The 15,714-nt window shown below is 30.1% G+C and overlaps 2 protein-coding genes across 3 annotated transcripts in view; one reads left to right on the plus strand and one right to left on the minus strand.

Moving 5' to 3' along the window:
* Positions 1-15,714, minus strand: part of Tk (tachykinins) — a 61,917-nt gene that overhangs the window by 8,398 nt on the left and 37,805 nt on the right. The gene's annotated exons all lie outside the window — the stretch shown is intronic.
* LOC108731010 (uncharacterized) lies at positions 6,958-9,697 on the plus strand. The gene is made up of 4 exons (XM_018461052.1): positions 6,958-7,049; positions 7,572-7,716; positions 9,227-9,435; positions 9,613-9,697. The coding sequence occupies exons 1-4, from the start codon at positions 7,018-7,020 to the stop codon at positions 9,695-9,697; spliced, it is 471 nt and encodes a 156-aa protein (XP_018316554.1). The 5' UTR covers positions 6,958-7,017.

Consider the following 15,714-nt stretch of genomic DNA (forward strand, 5'->3'; position numbering starts at 1 on the left):
ATTAAGATGAATCTAAACAATGCACAAGAAAACTCGCAACGATAAAAAATCTCAGATCGAGGGGGTAACCATTAATTGAAATATTGTCCCACAGATTACATGATTTCATATGATTATAAATAATTTTTTTCACTATTAAGTCATTTGGTAAAATACACGATTTTATTTAATATTATATAATGATTTCTTGTGATTGCATATAATTATCGGATTATACATAGAAGTTTTATAATGATTTCGAGGACTCTGTCCTGACCACGATTACATTAAGTGATTACTCCCTCGACTCAGACAGAAGAGTTCCTCCACAATTTCTGTAAAGGTATATTTATCTCTTCAAAGTAGTGTGACATAGTAAATAATGTAAAACATGCATGTCGAGATTTGCCCAGTAACCTGCATTGTGACTCGCGTGTTCTAGTTTTCTCGTTATACCTATAAGAACCATAGTTCGTATCAGAGATACGTCTTAATACTTTTTCATGAGCTAGCGTTTTCATTTAAAGAAAGTGACGTTTCATTCTATGTAAGAAAAATATAATTCTCAAAAATTAAGAATAAAAGTTTAGAATGGAAAATATGTGGTATTAATACAATAGTTTCTTATTTCATTAATAAATTAATAAAATTATTTATAATAAAGTTTTTTTACAATATTATTTTAATTTGTATATATACTATATATGACATATGTATATATATATATATATATAATGTATATACATATATATATATGTTTAAAAAAGTGTAGAAATATGACATAGTGACGTAAAAATAATATAATACAAAATTATATATGTCATTAAATAAACTTTTATTTTATATAAGAAGAGGGCTTTGTTCTTTGTTCGCCTACGCACATGTCTTCTTCGGTCATTGCACATGAAGGTGTGAAAAAAGAAAAATTATTTTATATACTGTATAGCGCAGATTTTTTCAATCAAATAACTATTCTTCGTCAGTTTTGTATCTACTCTATTATGGATACAATCATGGACGTTAAAAATTAACGTTACTATTTTATTTGTGTAGTACTCCATTTTTTTCTGTACCATGTATATTCAATGGAGTTAAAAGTAATATTCACATCACCACAATCATTTTTTTTTAATTAAATCAAAAGAACATTCGTATTTAGAAAAATATCAATAAACTGTCTAATTGACAATATCTGCTTCTATAATGTTATAAAATATTCATTATTAAACATCCTCCGCAATTTTTCTTGCAAAGATTTCAATTTTTATTTAAATCAGGCAATTATCGTGAACGCTTTACTCAGTAAAACAAATTAAAAGCTGATTGTAGAAACTAATGACGAAGTTCGATTATAAGCAAAAAAATCTTATAACTTTGATCGAATATCGAATAAAGATCGAAGGACCGATATACAAAGCACAGTAAAATTACATCTTTAAAAAGAACAATACATCAAGAAGTTTCATTGCAATTTGTAATTTAATTAAACGTTAAAATGTTATTAAAAAAACGTTATAAAGAAAATTAAGTGTTTCTTGAGATGACATTCAATGTACGTGGGCATGCATTGCTGGCCATTTCTATATTACTTAATCGCTAGGGATATGTAGTTTCCAATACTATTGGAAGCAGTTTGATTGACTTTGCTAACTTTATTATTCAAATATTAGGAGTTTTGGAGGACGCGAGCTACAGAGCAAACATAAAGTACAGGAAGCAGAATCTTCCGAGGTGCGTCACGAATATGAATGAAAGCAAAATCATGCATACCTAGGATTACCATTGAAACGAAAATTAAATTTTGGAAATCTGACCAGACAAATAACCAAACGAAAAGTTTTTTAATAAATGTAATAAAATTTTTCCTTTACGAATATGTGTTTTTCATCGCAATAACAATTTTAGAAATGTGTTATAAAAATATAATAACACAGAGGGAAGATTTTTTTTAATAAATAGTACCTATTGCTATAAATGTGAATTGAAAACACATATTAATTTCATAAATTTTAATTGATTTGTTAATGTTATAAGTACGGAATAAGCTTATAATAATAACAGTAATAATAATAATAATATATTCGCGTGCTATATATATATAATAATGCTTTTAGAACATAATTCGCAGAAATTAGAATATAGTTTTTAATAAAAAACTGACACCTTCTATTTATTTTAAAATTATAAAAAAATAGGTATAGGTAATAATCTGCGCGTCAATTTTCGTATTATTTCATATTATTATTTTGCGATCAAAGATTCTTCTAGAAAGAATTTTTTTAGACTTTCTTTTAAAGTCTACTATACATATACACTTATAATTTAAATATCTGCAAATCTTGTGCCTGGAAATACAAAATAAAAAATAGTTGAAGTATTTAAAATATTGAATTATTTAAACTTAAATAATTAATTATTTAAAGTATTTTTTATAAATAAAAATACAAGTCATAATGCAATTATACGTGTATGTTACATAATGTGTATATAGTAATATATACTTAATGCATACGTGTGATACGTATGTGATAAAATGGTATGACACAATTAATAGTAAGAAATAGTAAGTAATTAATAGTAACGCGATTTATACTACTTTCTCGTTTATTATCTTTTGAAAGATGTAGAAAGAGAAGAGACAGCGTGTTGACACTAGATATATATTCTCACGAGAGAACAAAGCTTTCCTGAACAATTCATCCATTGCTGGAACACGTGATTCGATAATGGTAAGAAACTTGTTGAATAGTTTCATATATATGAAGTAACTCTGATAGTCAAACACACAATGTTGTACTACTCTGGATATAACAGAAATTCCGCGATCATGATTGCTATTAGGATTGAAATCTCTAGCGTGATAAAGAAGCTCCAAGAAATTTAATTAAGAAATATTTTTTAAAATATATTTTTAAATAGACTGTATTAACTGTATTAACTGTTTTTAGAGCAAATTAAATATTATATAAATATTATGTAAAAATAAAGTAATTTATCAAATGGTAATTTTCACTTTGACATAATTGTTCTTCATAGAGACAATACAAAAAAACATCTATTTATTAGTTATTTTATTAGTTATATCTATTTGCAACGTTATTAATGTAATTAGTCCAATTTCCACAACTTTTGTTATATCTGACATGATTCTTGCATTGCATCATCATCGAGTATTTAACATGAAACATCATTAAGTATAATTAAATTTGATTTAATATTATGTATTCGAAATAATGTGTTAACTTCTATTATGTATTCGAAATAATGTGTTAACTATTACAATTTTGTTTACTTTTGTATTTGCAAATTATATATGCTGATAATATTTTTTATTTTTTTCCCTTTAAACTTTATTTATTTATCTATGTATTTTGTTTTTTTCTACAAAGTGCAAATTGTACTCGAGACACCCGATTGGCCAAATATTTACATCTCGATCATTTCCAGAGTTGGATACTGTAGTGTTTCTATATATAGATGACTCTCCCGTACAAATATGTAATATTCTCTCGAAGAGAAGAATCTGCAATACGATAGACTTATGACATATTTCAAGAGGATATATTACGTTCTTGCTGGAGACGACATATTCCGAGATATTCATCAGAAAGTCAATCTTTTACTGGATCTTATATCTTAACACTTGAGCTGAAATCATACGCTCCGCACGTTGAGTGCTTCTCAAAATATTTTGAGTTAGTCCTAAAATCCTAAAGAGTTAGCCTCCGACAACTCAAGGATCTGTATCAACAATTGCAACGATTTTCTTAATAAGGATAAATAATTTTTATTTTCTGTTGGAATATCAATTAGCCATTTCGTGACGACATGTGAGTGACTCCGCTAGTGCTCGACTCGACCAATCACTGAAGCGCATAGAGGGCCTGTTTTCGGAAATTTGTTTCCAGTCTAGCTATTCTTTTCATGACTAACTTCCTTGCTTTCATGTGCGCAGCCAGCAACATGCTCGCTTATAATGTACCGTTTTAAATAAACGTCTCTCTCTATGATACATTCGCCACGTTCGTGTTAATCTGTTTTAGTCTGTTCCCTGCATCCTCTCACATTTTCTATGAAAGTTTATAATTTATTTACGTTTATTACTGCTTTCTAATTTTCACATATTAATTTAATTTACTTTTAATTGTTATTCAAGTTAAGTTGTATTTATTATTAATAGAGTTACTTTGAAATGTGAAAGATTATTCTATTACTGTAATAATAAGAATTACGTAATTGCTGCAACTTTTTATATTTATAGCATTTCTGCCATTCTGCCATTCTATTAGCCACTAAATTATCCGTTATATGAAATGTCCGAAGACCTATTGCAACAGCACGATATTCGAAGGAGAGGGAAGAATAATTTGATTTCCATTCATGAATACGAATGAAATGCTTTATGCAAACATTACTGCAGTGTAAACAGGCACGTAGGTCTTGCATGCGATTAATAAATTGATAAAGTTTATAAAATTTAAGTCACTTAGTCGTGACTGTTGCATGTTGTATGATTATGATACGATTAAAGAGATAACCAGCATTCCCCCTTCAATCACTTTGATCAATTTAATTAACTTTTTTTATAAGAGAGTTGATAGAAAATTATAATTTATTACCATATTTAAATCAAAAAGTTAATAAAGAAAATTAATTAAAGTATATCTGTCATTAAACAAATGTTAAAAGATATAATTAGATTAATAGAAAGGAGAGAAAATATTTTTTATTAGAAATTTTTGTAATCATAGTTACAAATTTATAAATATATCACAAAAAACTATTAGTGAAAAAATTATTGTAATTTGGGAGACTAAAATATTTTTTTCTTATTCTAAAGATGGAACAGGACAAATCGTGACTTTACCTCCATGCCTCGCAAAAATAGAACGTAAGTAATCACACTATGCGACATCAAGTAAATATCAACTTGTGTGTTGGATGAGTATGCGTCAGTGCAATGCTTGGTTAGTACAAAAACAGCTAAACCGCCGCATCGTTCCGACTCGTTTCTCGCACCTTTCTCACACCTGCAATCAATCTTATGTCCCTTCCTCTGGGATTCCTGCCCACGTCGCCAGAGAGTTAAGGATGACCTTTTCCTCCAACATTATACTCGTCCTGAAGCTCATTTCGCATATTGTGTGCGTTATGTCAAAACGTTGTCGCAGTCTAATTTTATCTTTCAAATAAATGCTAGCTCGATTAATGACATAAAATTGTTAAAATGAAAATAACCTTTTTGCGTACGGGACAAAAATATTAAATAAATAGGAGTGTATATGTCAGAAACTTTGATATTTAATATATTTAATAAAATATCTTTAAATGTTATATATCTACATTTATCGTCGATCTAACGATGTTAACAAAACGTTTATAAAGTATATGAATTATTGTTATTAATTTACTGACATAATTTAAAAAAAAATGTATTTTTACTTTTGTGATAACATTATCTATAATAATAAATATTAAAATTGATAAAGACCAGTCAATTAACAGATAGTAATAATTAAAGTCGTTGCCTGCGCTTTATATACGAGTATATACTCGTATATATATATATATAAAGTGATTTAAAAATAAATGATTTAATAGTTTTTATTAGTAATTTAACAAATAGCAATTAAAATAAAAGCTGAATTGTAATTACGAATTATCGAGAACACTTTTTAAGAATGAATATGATTAATAAACTTTATTTATACATCATGTTTTGTAAAACTTATTACAAGTAAATATGTATCTATTATTAAAGTGTTTTTTAATACACAAAACAATTCAGAGAGATTGTTAACTGCCATTTTCGATAATTTCACATTATTAGGCAACCCTTTTATTTCATCGATTTATCAATAACATTATGCATAAATGCAGCTTTTACGGAGCAAAGTTGCATTTGCGTATAATGCAATTGATCGATCAATTAAAAAACTTGAATATTATTATTGGATGTTATTACTTTAGTCAAAATATAACATAGATACATATAACATAGAATTAGATATAACATAGATATAACTATAGAATTGTGAAACGTAAACTATAGAATTTCAGTACTCTAAGCGAATAATCGAAGTAATCTAATTTTGTAAAAGGCTTTATTGTTACATTCTATTGTATTTAAGCTGTGTTATGCTTAACTCCATACATAAATAAATTAGATTATTTTCGATAAACTGTACACAAATGTTAGATATTCTATATGTATATTAGATCGAGATAATGTGGTTATGTTGCAAACCGCTATTGTATAGAAACCAACAATAATATAGTGATACATTAATAACCATGGCTAATACCAGTGTTAAACCTTAATACTCTGGTAGAAGATTATAAATGACATTGAGTAGTTAATTGTCGGATATGATAAAATGGCTACTAATCCGTGAGGAAACGAATCTAACATGTGGAACGCGCTAGTATTACACGTATGTTTGAAGATTTTTAATTGAGAATAATTCATATCTTAGTTTTTCAACATTATTTAATTTCAAGATATTTAAAAAAATAAATAATTTTAAATTAAAATTAAGTAGAAATTAATATAATAATTAATGTTGTGAATTGATAATCAAGAACAAATTTGTAAAACGTATGATAAGTTTAACAAATTTGTAACAAAAATAATGCAAATATATTTTACCAAAAAATAATAAATTAATTTCTACTGAACTTAAAAACCTCGTATTACATATAAAAGTCAATAAATCGCTCTTAGAATCCGATTAAAGTGGCGCGAGCGAGCGAAGAAATTTTAACATGAACACAAGGAGAGGAGAAACACGAGGAAATAAGTTAGAAATATCGTACACTTTATCTGAGAAAGGTTTAAGCTTCTCGACACTTTGAAGACGAGGAAAATGTCGTTTCCAAGATTACCGCTTTCCGATCGGAACTTCCACGCTGTGATTGAACAAGGCTGTTATCATTCGTTTTGTTTCGCGACGATGATAGGCTGATTTCAAACGAGATCCGTGACAAGGCATATGCAATAGTGCTATCAGAAACTCACCAGTCGGAAACCGTAGGTACATGATAGCTGTCCAGTTTAATCAGAATAGATGGTAATCATCTCATAAGCAGGATTGTATTGGTTGTTATTTGAGGCTTCAATCTTCGCGTGTAAGAACAGTTGTAAATTTAATAATGACATCTATTTGTATAATTATATTTTTTTACAAAACTGAATTAAATGATAACTCTCTTTTTGTAATAAATTTATATATAAACTTAGAAACGTTAAAATAAGAAAATCAATTATATGAATATATTATATTCAACAAACACTATTAATTTTAACTTCATGAAGTTTTCTCATAGTATCGATAGTAAAAATAAATCGATAGAGTATAGATTAAATATTTAGTAATTTTAGTTTATTTCTCGTCTTCGCCAAATTTTTTGTTTATAACAGTATGGTAAAATTCGTAACTCATTCGCCGTTTGATATATTCCACAGGGCAAAAAGAAAAACATTCAAGAATTACTCGAATTCACATATTATTACGTAAAACAATTATTTATATAACAGCGTTTTCATATTCGTTGTTTAAATGAACTTTAGAAATAATAATTATCTTTTTCAGTATAGCAAAGTTTGACAAATCGGATAGTTATACTTCAAAAGCTTTAAGGTTACGAGTAAATCCCAAGGGTGGCGATTTCGGCAATAAAAGTATAAATAATCTAAAAGTACAAAGAAATGAAGACTCTCACAAGAGTAAATTAAAGGTTACTCCGTTCGCTGCAATTTGTTCGTAATTTTCTTTTTAATTTATTGCTTTATCGGTACCTCTGAAGCTTTTTATTAACGATAGGCTTTAATATATATTAATAGTATTAATAATATTAATAATCGCATTTAATTAATAGTATTAATAACCGTGAAAGCTTTTGCGAAAAGTTATCCAGATTCAATATCCGTTCGAAACAATTTTTTTTGCAGTCAATTTTTAATTAATACCCTATTCTCGCACGCGCGATTTAATATGATAAAGCTTAATATTAAAAAATTATCGATGTTACTTTTATTATTAAAATTTATATCGACGAATTTTCAATAAGACATGTTTATTTTCTAACAAAGATAAATACGTTCTGTTACGATAAGTTTATAACAAAAGGAGAAATATTGAAATTATTTGTTTTTAATATTTTATATTATACATATTCCATATTTTTTTGTGTTAAAACGTTTCAATATCACCGACAAGTTATTCAAATCTATTGCATTAACATATAAAATAAATAACATTGAAACAATATTCTCATTCAGTCATATTCTACTGTACTATTATTCATTACTTGGAAGATATTCGATACATATATGTGACGCAAATCCGTTGCTGCATATCAGAATATTTTATTTCTATGATGAACGGGAAAAAAAGAACTTACTGGTGCAAAGAACGAATTTTATACAGTTTGCGGGTAATGGTTTACCGTCACATGGAAGTGTGTTGACGGGCTTAAAAGTTTTAACGACAGCTGAGCAACTGAAAGGCTGCCGAGAAACTCAATAAACAGAATTCCTAGGACACATTGTCGTCGTGCTGCGATTTCTACGAAATGTCACACAACGCACTCCTACGTACAATAACTAATAAGAGGCTTTTAAACTTTCGGGTTCAATGACGCTCTGAGCCCTCTGAACGCTTCCAAAAATTCTGAAGATAAAAAACATTTACGTTATAGTCTGTTTGTCGAGAGCGCTTACTATAATGAAAAATAAACAAACCTTTTTTAGTCTGTATTTCGATCACGTTATTATCTAGGACAGTTGTGTAACAGAGAAAAGGTCTTATATATGTTACAAGAAGTTTTCTTAACTGTCAATTAACTTAATGAAAAATGAAGGACTATATACAGTCCTTCATTTTTCGACATCCTAATTTCAAAAGATATCCTTTAAAGAATTAATTTTTATCATCAAATTGATAAAAGTTTCTTATTTTCGATATTAGAGAGAATCAATATCTTAAATAGAATTTTAACTAGAATTAACTAAACATATGATTTCGCAGGTTGCTTAGTTTGGTTCAATTACGAGTCTACGAGTTTTTGAGGTTTTACTACGAATAAATTCAAATAAAATAAAACATAGTCTTTTATAAATTGTATAATTAAAAATATGTTCGACTAGAAACGCCTTGTATAATGGAGTTGAAAAAATAATATATAAATATAGATATACATATATATATATATTTGTATTTTATAATATATGAAATATAATGTACAGATCAAAGCGAGTGAATATTGGAGGAATGTGCTCCGTAATCAGTGGCTGTTAGCGTTACAAGGAATTGTAATAGTGATCGTAATTCTCACTATTACATGGTTCGGACATGAGCATAAAGAAGATATCGTTGACAATAGTCCTGTGGCACTCTGGCGTTCGGTTATCGAGCGATTACAAGAAACCATCATTGACATGAGAACGGAATTACAGTTAAAATAACAGTTATTCCATAATTTTAATACACCATTTCCAATTTCAATTTAAAAAATGGAAACTTTTAAATTATTCTATCTCTCAATTATTTTATCTATCAAAAAACATTTCTTGTAATAATAAATAAATACAATATAAAACTCAAAATTGAATTAAATCCTATATTATTGCAGACCTTGTTACAATACTGAAGTGGATACTCAACAAAAAAGAAGAGCGAGCATTCTAAAGCGAAGACGCATTTTTATGAATGGATAACTGGCATTTTTGTAAGCATAAGAAAAATTAAATAAATGTCTTTTGTCCTTGTACAAATTTAAACCATTTCTTGTAACTTCTTCTAAAATATCAGAAAGGAATTTCAGATATTTTAAAAACTGTAAAAATATAATGCTAACAGATGCTATGTATACTTTTGATCGGAAACAACAGCAACAGTTTTATTATAATAACTTAATCACATATTTATGACGTATATGTGTGTGTATATAAAATATTTATCAACAATTTAAATGTCAAAAATTTACAAAAAGATACTAACTGAGATTATTATTTTCTTAAATTTTCGGTTTTGATATTTTCGTGTTCTGCATACAAATAATCACAATAATACAGTATCACCTCTGTTGTGCTGTAAAATAAACTAATTGATGCTAAAAATCAATGATTTTTGCTACAACGATTCATCGTATTATTTAAAATTCTATAATCCAATATATTAATAAAATATTATTTAAAAAGAAATTTTCTAAATGTAATTAATATTGGTGACAAGAAAAATTTACTCTTGTAATTGAAAAAACAGCGCTTAATTAAATAATCCCGACGATCAACTTAACTAAATTGGCTCTCTATTGTATGGACTTTAAATTGTACTTTAAATTTTACATATTTTTCCTCCAATTTTTTAACCAGTTATAAAAACTGTATTATCTGTTTGAAATATATGAAAAACAAATTTACACAATACTATTCATTTCATATCTCAAATTATAAATTTCTAGCGTCGAGTATTTCCAATTAGGAAAACCAAGCCAATTAAAAGATGCCAAAATGCGATATAGCAATTAACAATGTATTTGATATTTATGTAATTTTAATTAAAAAACTAACAGAAAACACACAAATTGTAAAATATAATGTTAATAATTTTAATGTATATTCAACAAATCTAAAAATATGTAAATTCACTTTGCGGTTAATTATTCAAATCAAATTGTCATCTATCAATTTAAGATATTTGGTTACAGTATACAAGCATATTCGAAAACATATAGTAAATGTATTCTTACATACTTTGATGATATCACCACCTATGCTTTCTGCTGTAGAACATATAATATCAACCATTTGACACTAAAAATTAATAAATTCCAATTAAAAATTTTACAATTGTATCTATAATTATCTTAATATTTGGGTTCTTCTTTATTTTTCAATTTGCAACTTTCTTTATACATATATGTAAAATATCCTATAAGGAAAAGTCAATATTCTGAGAAATATCGGTTATTTTAAGCAAAAATATTCATGTGAACGTGTATCATACTCCGAATGGTTTCCGAAATTGAATGCACGCAGTTGCAAAATTACTGTTAAAAAAGAGGCACTATTATACGTACTTTTTTTTAATAATTTATTGTCCAAGTGACACATTTTTAAAAAGTTTTACCGTTTCAACTATCTCGGAATTATTTAGAATAGGGCATATAAATACGTTCATATAAACATTTTTGCTTAATGACCGATACATTAGAATATTGACCTTTCCTCTTGGGACACTCTGAATACATGGAAATCCAAATATATCTGTATCAACGTAAATAAATCGTCCGTTAGTTAAATAAAAGTAAATCAATCATCCGTTAAATTGGATTAATATTTTTAGTGACATGGTGCAAAAACGCTTCATCAAACTTCTACAAAATATATACATATTTTAAAATGTAAACAAAAGCGATTAATAAATGCTATATAGAAGATAAAATATAGGAACGCGCGTTAATAGAAATTAGTAACTTGGCATTACACACTTTTAACGTTATATGAAGTACTGCAGACCACAGGATTGATGTTTATTTTCATTCATATGTTACTTATTTATTACTTCATATTACTTCTGCTAGCCAGAAAAACCGTGTAAAAGAGGAAATCGGGAACGCGATATTAAAACAAGCGGTGCATGCTGGTGCACAAACATGCTAATAAAAATTGCCACGCTGCAATCTGGTTGTCTATGTTGACTTCTTTAGCTGGTAAAAATGCATCCAACATTTCTCTAACATTCTGTCTTAACGAGAAAGAAATTTACGATTCTTGGTAAAAAAAATAAAAAGTTACATTATAGGATTAATTTAACATTAGTGTAATTTCATTTTTGGAATTATTTGAATACAGAAATGTCGCTATCATGTGATTATCCGAGTAGAAAAAGATTTCAAAAGAGGGACGTATTGTTCCGCTATATATTTTTATTGTTTTGTTTGAAAAACATTACAGAAATAATCATCTGCGTTTTAAAACAAGATATTTTTTATTGTCAAGGTAACAAAGAACTCGTTTGTAGGTTGTTTTAAAGAATAAAATATATATTTTGAAATTCTGTATGCACATAGAACTTCCAATAGGAAATAATATTTTGTATTTCCTATATGCTTATATAAAATCAGACATACAATCAGCGGAAATCGAATTAATAAAAATTTTATATTAAATCTTTTTAAATGTACATGCATTTTTATTTATATCACGTATTTCGTGTGAACTTTCAAAATATAAATTTATGTCAATACTTACGTTTACATGTAAGTCAGATTCTTGGCTTACGCATACTATTTTCTTGTATCATACAAAACATCTCGAAAGGAGAAATCTTGTGAATTTATATGGATCATGTGGATTTATATTAAATTTCAAAAAACATCGATCGTACTTCTGTATCCATATTCATAGCTTAGCTCATACGCTGTCGCGGATTCCTAGGTTCTACGTGCGAAACATCAGCACTGACATGCCAATAAACAAGGTGCATCCAAATCGCGATGCGAAGGAACATGATGCATCACTCGCTACCTCATCCGAGAGATTTATAAACGTATGTCGCTGTACCGAGGTTATATTCTGAGTCACATGTGACATAATGTCGAAAAATGGGAAAATAGATTATCCCGATGGTAATGACGATCGGGAAGACATTCAGTGGTTTGAAAATTACGAAAAGTGCAGCAAGACCAAACATCTTGAGAGGCTGAAAAACGAAGACATATTGAATTACATTAAGGACGTTGAACAAAATTGTCGCCTCGAGGTGAGCAGTGGTGACGAAGATTATGCCGGTACAAAAAAGTCCAGCAATTGCAGCGCAAGGTGCTCAGGTACACGATTTAAATCATTAAAAAAAGTCAAATCTAGAGTAACGAGGAAAAATAAAAATATAACTTTAAAAAGAAAGACCAAACGATCGTCCGATCATAATGCCACGGGTGCTTGCAATTATTGCTGTTCGACGCGAGAATTTCATTTTCGCAGCAATCCTGATCTTATTGTTCGAGAAAATTCAAGAAAAGACTTAAATACTTTCACTAAATCTGCCTATCAACATCCAAATTTACCAAAATATTCCTACAAGCATCAAGCAACTTCACCTACATTCCGCGGTTGGTATTCCAGAGAGAATCGTAAAGGGTGGCCAACGATTACAAAAATGGCCAGCCTCGAAGTCATCAAAAATTGGTCTCAGGACGCTATTCACAATTCTAGAAATAACAAGTCGAAAATTACCGATAGAAAATCTGCAAAAGTTCATACGTTTAAATCACTGCTCAGGGAAAAACTTGACGACTCAACTTACAAAAATTATCCAAGTATTACATCTAATGAGAAAACGACAGAAAGAAATTCTCGTTACAGTGATCGCAAACAGGAAAAAGAAATACGGATGAGAAAATTAAATGAAGAAAGTGACATCAGCGACTTTATGAATCAACAACCACTTAATAAAATTTATTCCTGCCGAGATATGGCTTTCTCTTATCAGGCTCCATTGCAGGATGGAGACTATAAAAGATATTATACTTCGAAGTATCCTGTAAGGAGATACAGACAACCGACTTCTTGGGATTTGAGTTCGCGATCCAACAGGTTGACGGAGTCAGCGAGACTGCCCGAAAGAAGCTCGTTACTTCAAAAGCAAACTTCGCAATGGGTGAGTGAAACGGGACCTCCGTTGAAAGCGTTCAGCCCCATTATGGAAGCATCGATCGATAGGAGTTACCAGCGAGAGACGAAGCGTAGGAACAACACAAATCAACGGCGACGAAATCCAAACGTTTTAGGAGAACGAGAGCCGTCGTGTTATCGCAGGCCCGGCCTCTTAAGGGAATCCGGGAAGTTGTGCCAAGTAGTACGCACTCGTGAAGATAAGCAACGGCTCGACTGCTCTTGCAAAAACGCCGAGCAAGACGAGACGAAGGGCTACTTGAGATACTGTTGCTCAGAAAATGTAAACGATTTCATTCGACCACAATATAAAAGTCGACCGAGTACAATGAGCAAACGAGCCAATTACACAACACTTCGCAGAACATTGTCCGAATCAGTACAGTCACAAGATAACGATGAAGGAAAATCCGAGTTCAACTTATCGATGGGAGAAGATTCGCAGAATGAGAAGTATGATAATTATGCATTTGACGTCTTCGACGATGTGAGGACTACTTACGACGATGCGATCGACGTGGAATATTTAAAGCCGCGCGTATCATTTCCGGACGATCAGGCGCGCCGTGGCTCGAACGAAGTGGCTCGGAAGTATAAGAAATCGAGCAATGATTTAAAGCGCAATCAGGGAAAATCGACGGTAACGCGGACAACGTTACGAAACAAGATTACCGCGAGATATCCTAAGGGTAAGGAATTCTCTTTCGCGACAAGAAAACCTGTGTCGGGGGATTTTTCAGGATTAAGATACGATGCAGCAGAATCCACATGCGAATGTAAGGAGCCTTTCCACGATCCTCCAGCGACGTGTTTAACTGGTTCTTGCACCTGCATCGGGAATGCAAAAAGAAACGACAGTGATTCATCGCACAGGATATCTGATACGATCTATAACTGCTGTTGTTGCTCCTGCTCGTCATCTACTTCTCACGACGAAAAGAATCCGGTAAAGAAACTTGAGTCTTTCTGCGAGAGAGTAAAGGCAGTAAATCAAGACATATTCCATAAATCATCGAAATCCACCTCTCGCAACCTAACCAGGAATGCGCAGGAATACGTTCACGGCGATAGCGACGAGCAAGATCAATCCGAGTTCAGCACCCAGAGAGTCTCTCAAAGAGCAAGATCTACCGAGGGAGAAAGGTTAGCGGATCATGCTCGTCTGAGGCTTGAAAAGTCGAAGCACAGTCACGACGAAGCGAATCTGGAGAAGATTCTTATTTATCCGCCGCGAGGAGAAAGCGGTCTGCCTTTGACACTCTACAAAAGATCGTCGAATATTAGTTGTCGTGTTAAGGGCGATGCCGATACGGGATTTCGCTATATCGTAACGTATGTGCAAAAATTTGTAAGCCCAACGTGGATGCCTAGTTTGACGCCACAAGATCCTTCATGGGAAATCGATGAAGGATATAGCTGTTCTGCCGATTACGGCTGAATCAACGGTGGGTTCAATCAATTTCATCCATTCGAAGATGAATTTGCTCCGGTTGCAATCACACGGAGCAATTGCATTAATGGAGATAGTATAGATACACTTTCGCGCCGTTCGTAAACCTCATTTTACCTACTCAGACAGTCGTATGCATAAATCGAATCGGTCGATGTAAAACAGCTTAACTTATAACAGAAAATTATTTTAAAGGATAAATTATACGCTTCACACAATTCTTTATTAAAAAATCTAATATTTCTTTACTAATAAATCTTCGGTCCGCAAATATTGGATATAAGATCCAAACAAAAAATATATTTGTCGTGCAATATTCAGTATATTACAGTTATATCGCGTAGTATATAATATATAATCACAATAGATTAATATATTTTTTCTTTGTAAATATTTGTGTATTGAATTATATCGTGGCACGCTTAAAACACGTTAAATTTATTAATATAATATTATATTACCATAGACATTAAATTTTTAGTTCACCGTTTCATCACGTAACGTATGAATAGAATATTTAAGTATATATAGTGATAATTTTTTATATTTCCTTTATTTTGAGAAATAAACAGATTTGTAAAAGTAATTAATTTAAAACGTAGTTACT

This window comes from Mycetomoellerius zeteki, unplaced genomic scaffold (genome assembly GCF_001594055.1).
Source record: "Mycetomoellerius zeteki isolate Tzet28-1 unplaced genomic scaffold, Tzet1.0 scaffold98, whole genome shotgun sequence".
NCBI lineage: Eukaryota > Metazoa > Arthropoda > Insecta > Hymenoptera > Formicidae > Mycetomoellerius > Mycetomoellerius zeteki.

Bases quoted from the DNA above. Each gene is read 5' to 3' on its own strand.
- LOC108731010 (XM_018461052.1), top strand. From the start codon at position 7,018: ATGATAGCTGTCCAGTTTAATCAGAATAGATG. The intron at 7,050-7,571 runs GTAATCATCTCA...TATCTTTTTCAG, and splicing joins CAGTTTAATCAGAATAGATG to TATAGCAAAGTTTGACAAAT. The intron at 9,436-9,612 runs GTTAAAATAACA...ATATTATTGCAG, and splicing joins GACATGAGAACGGAATTACA to ACCTTGTTACAATACTGAAG.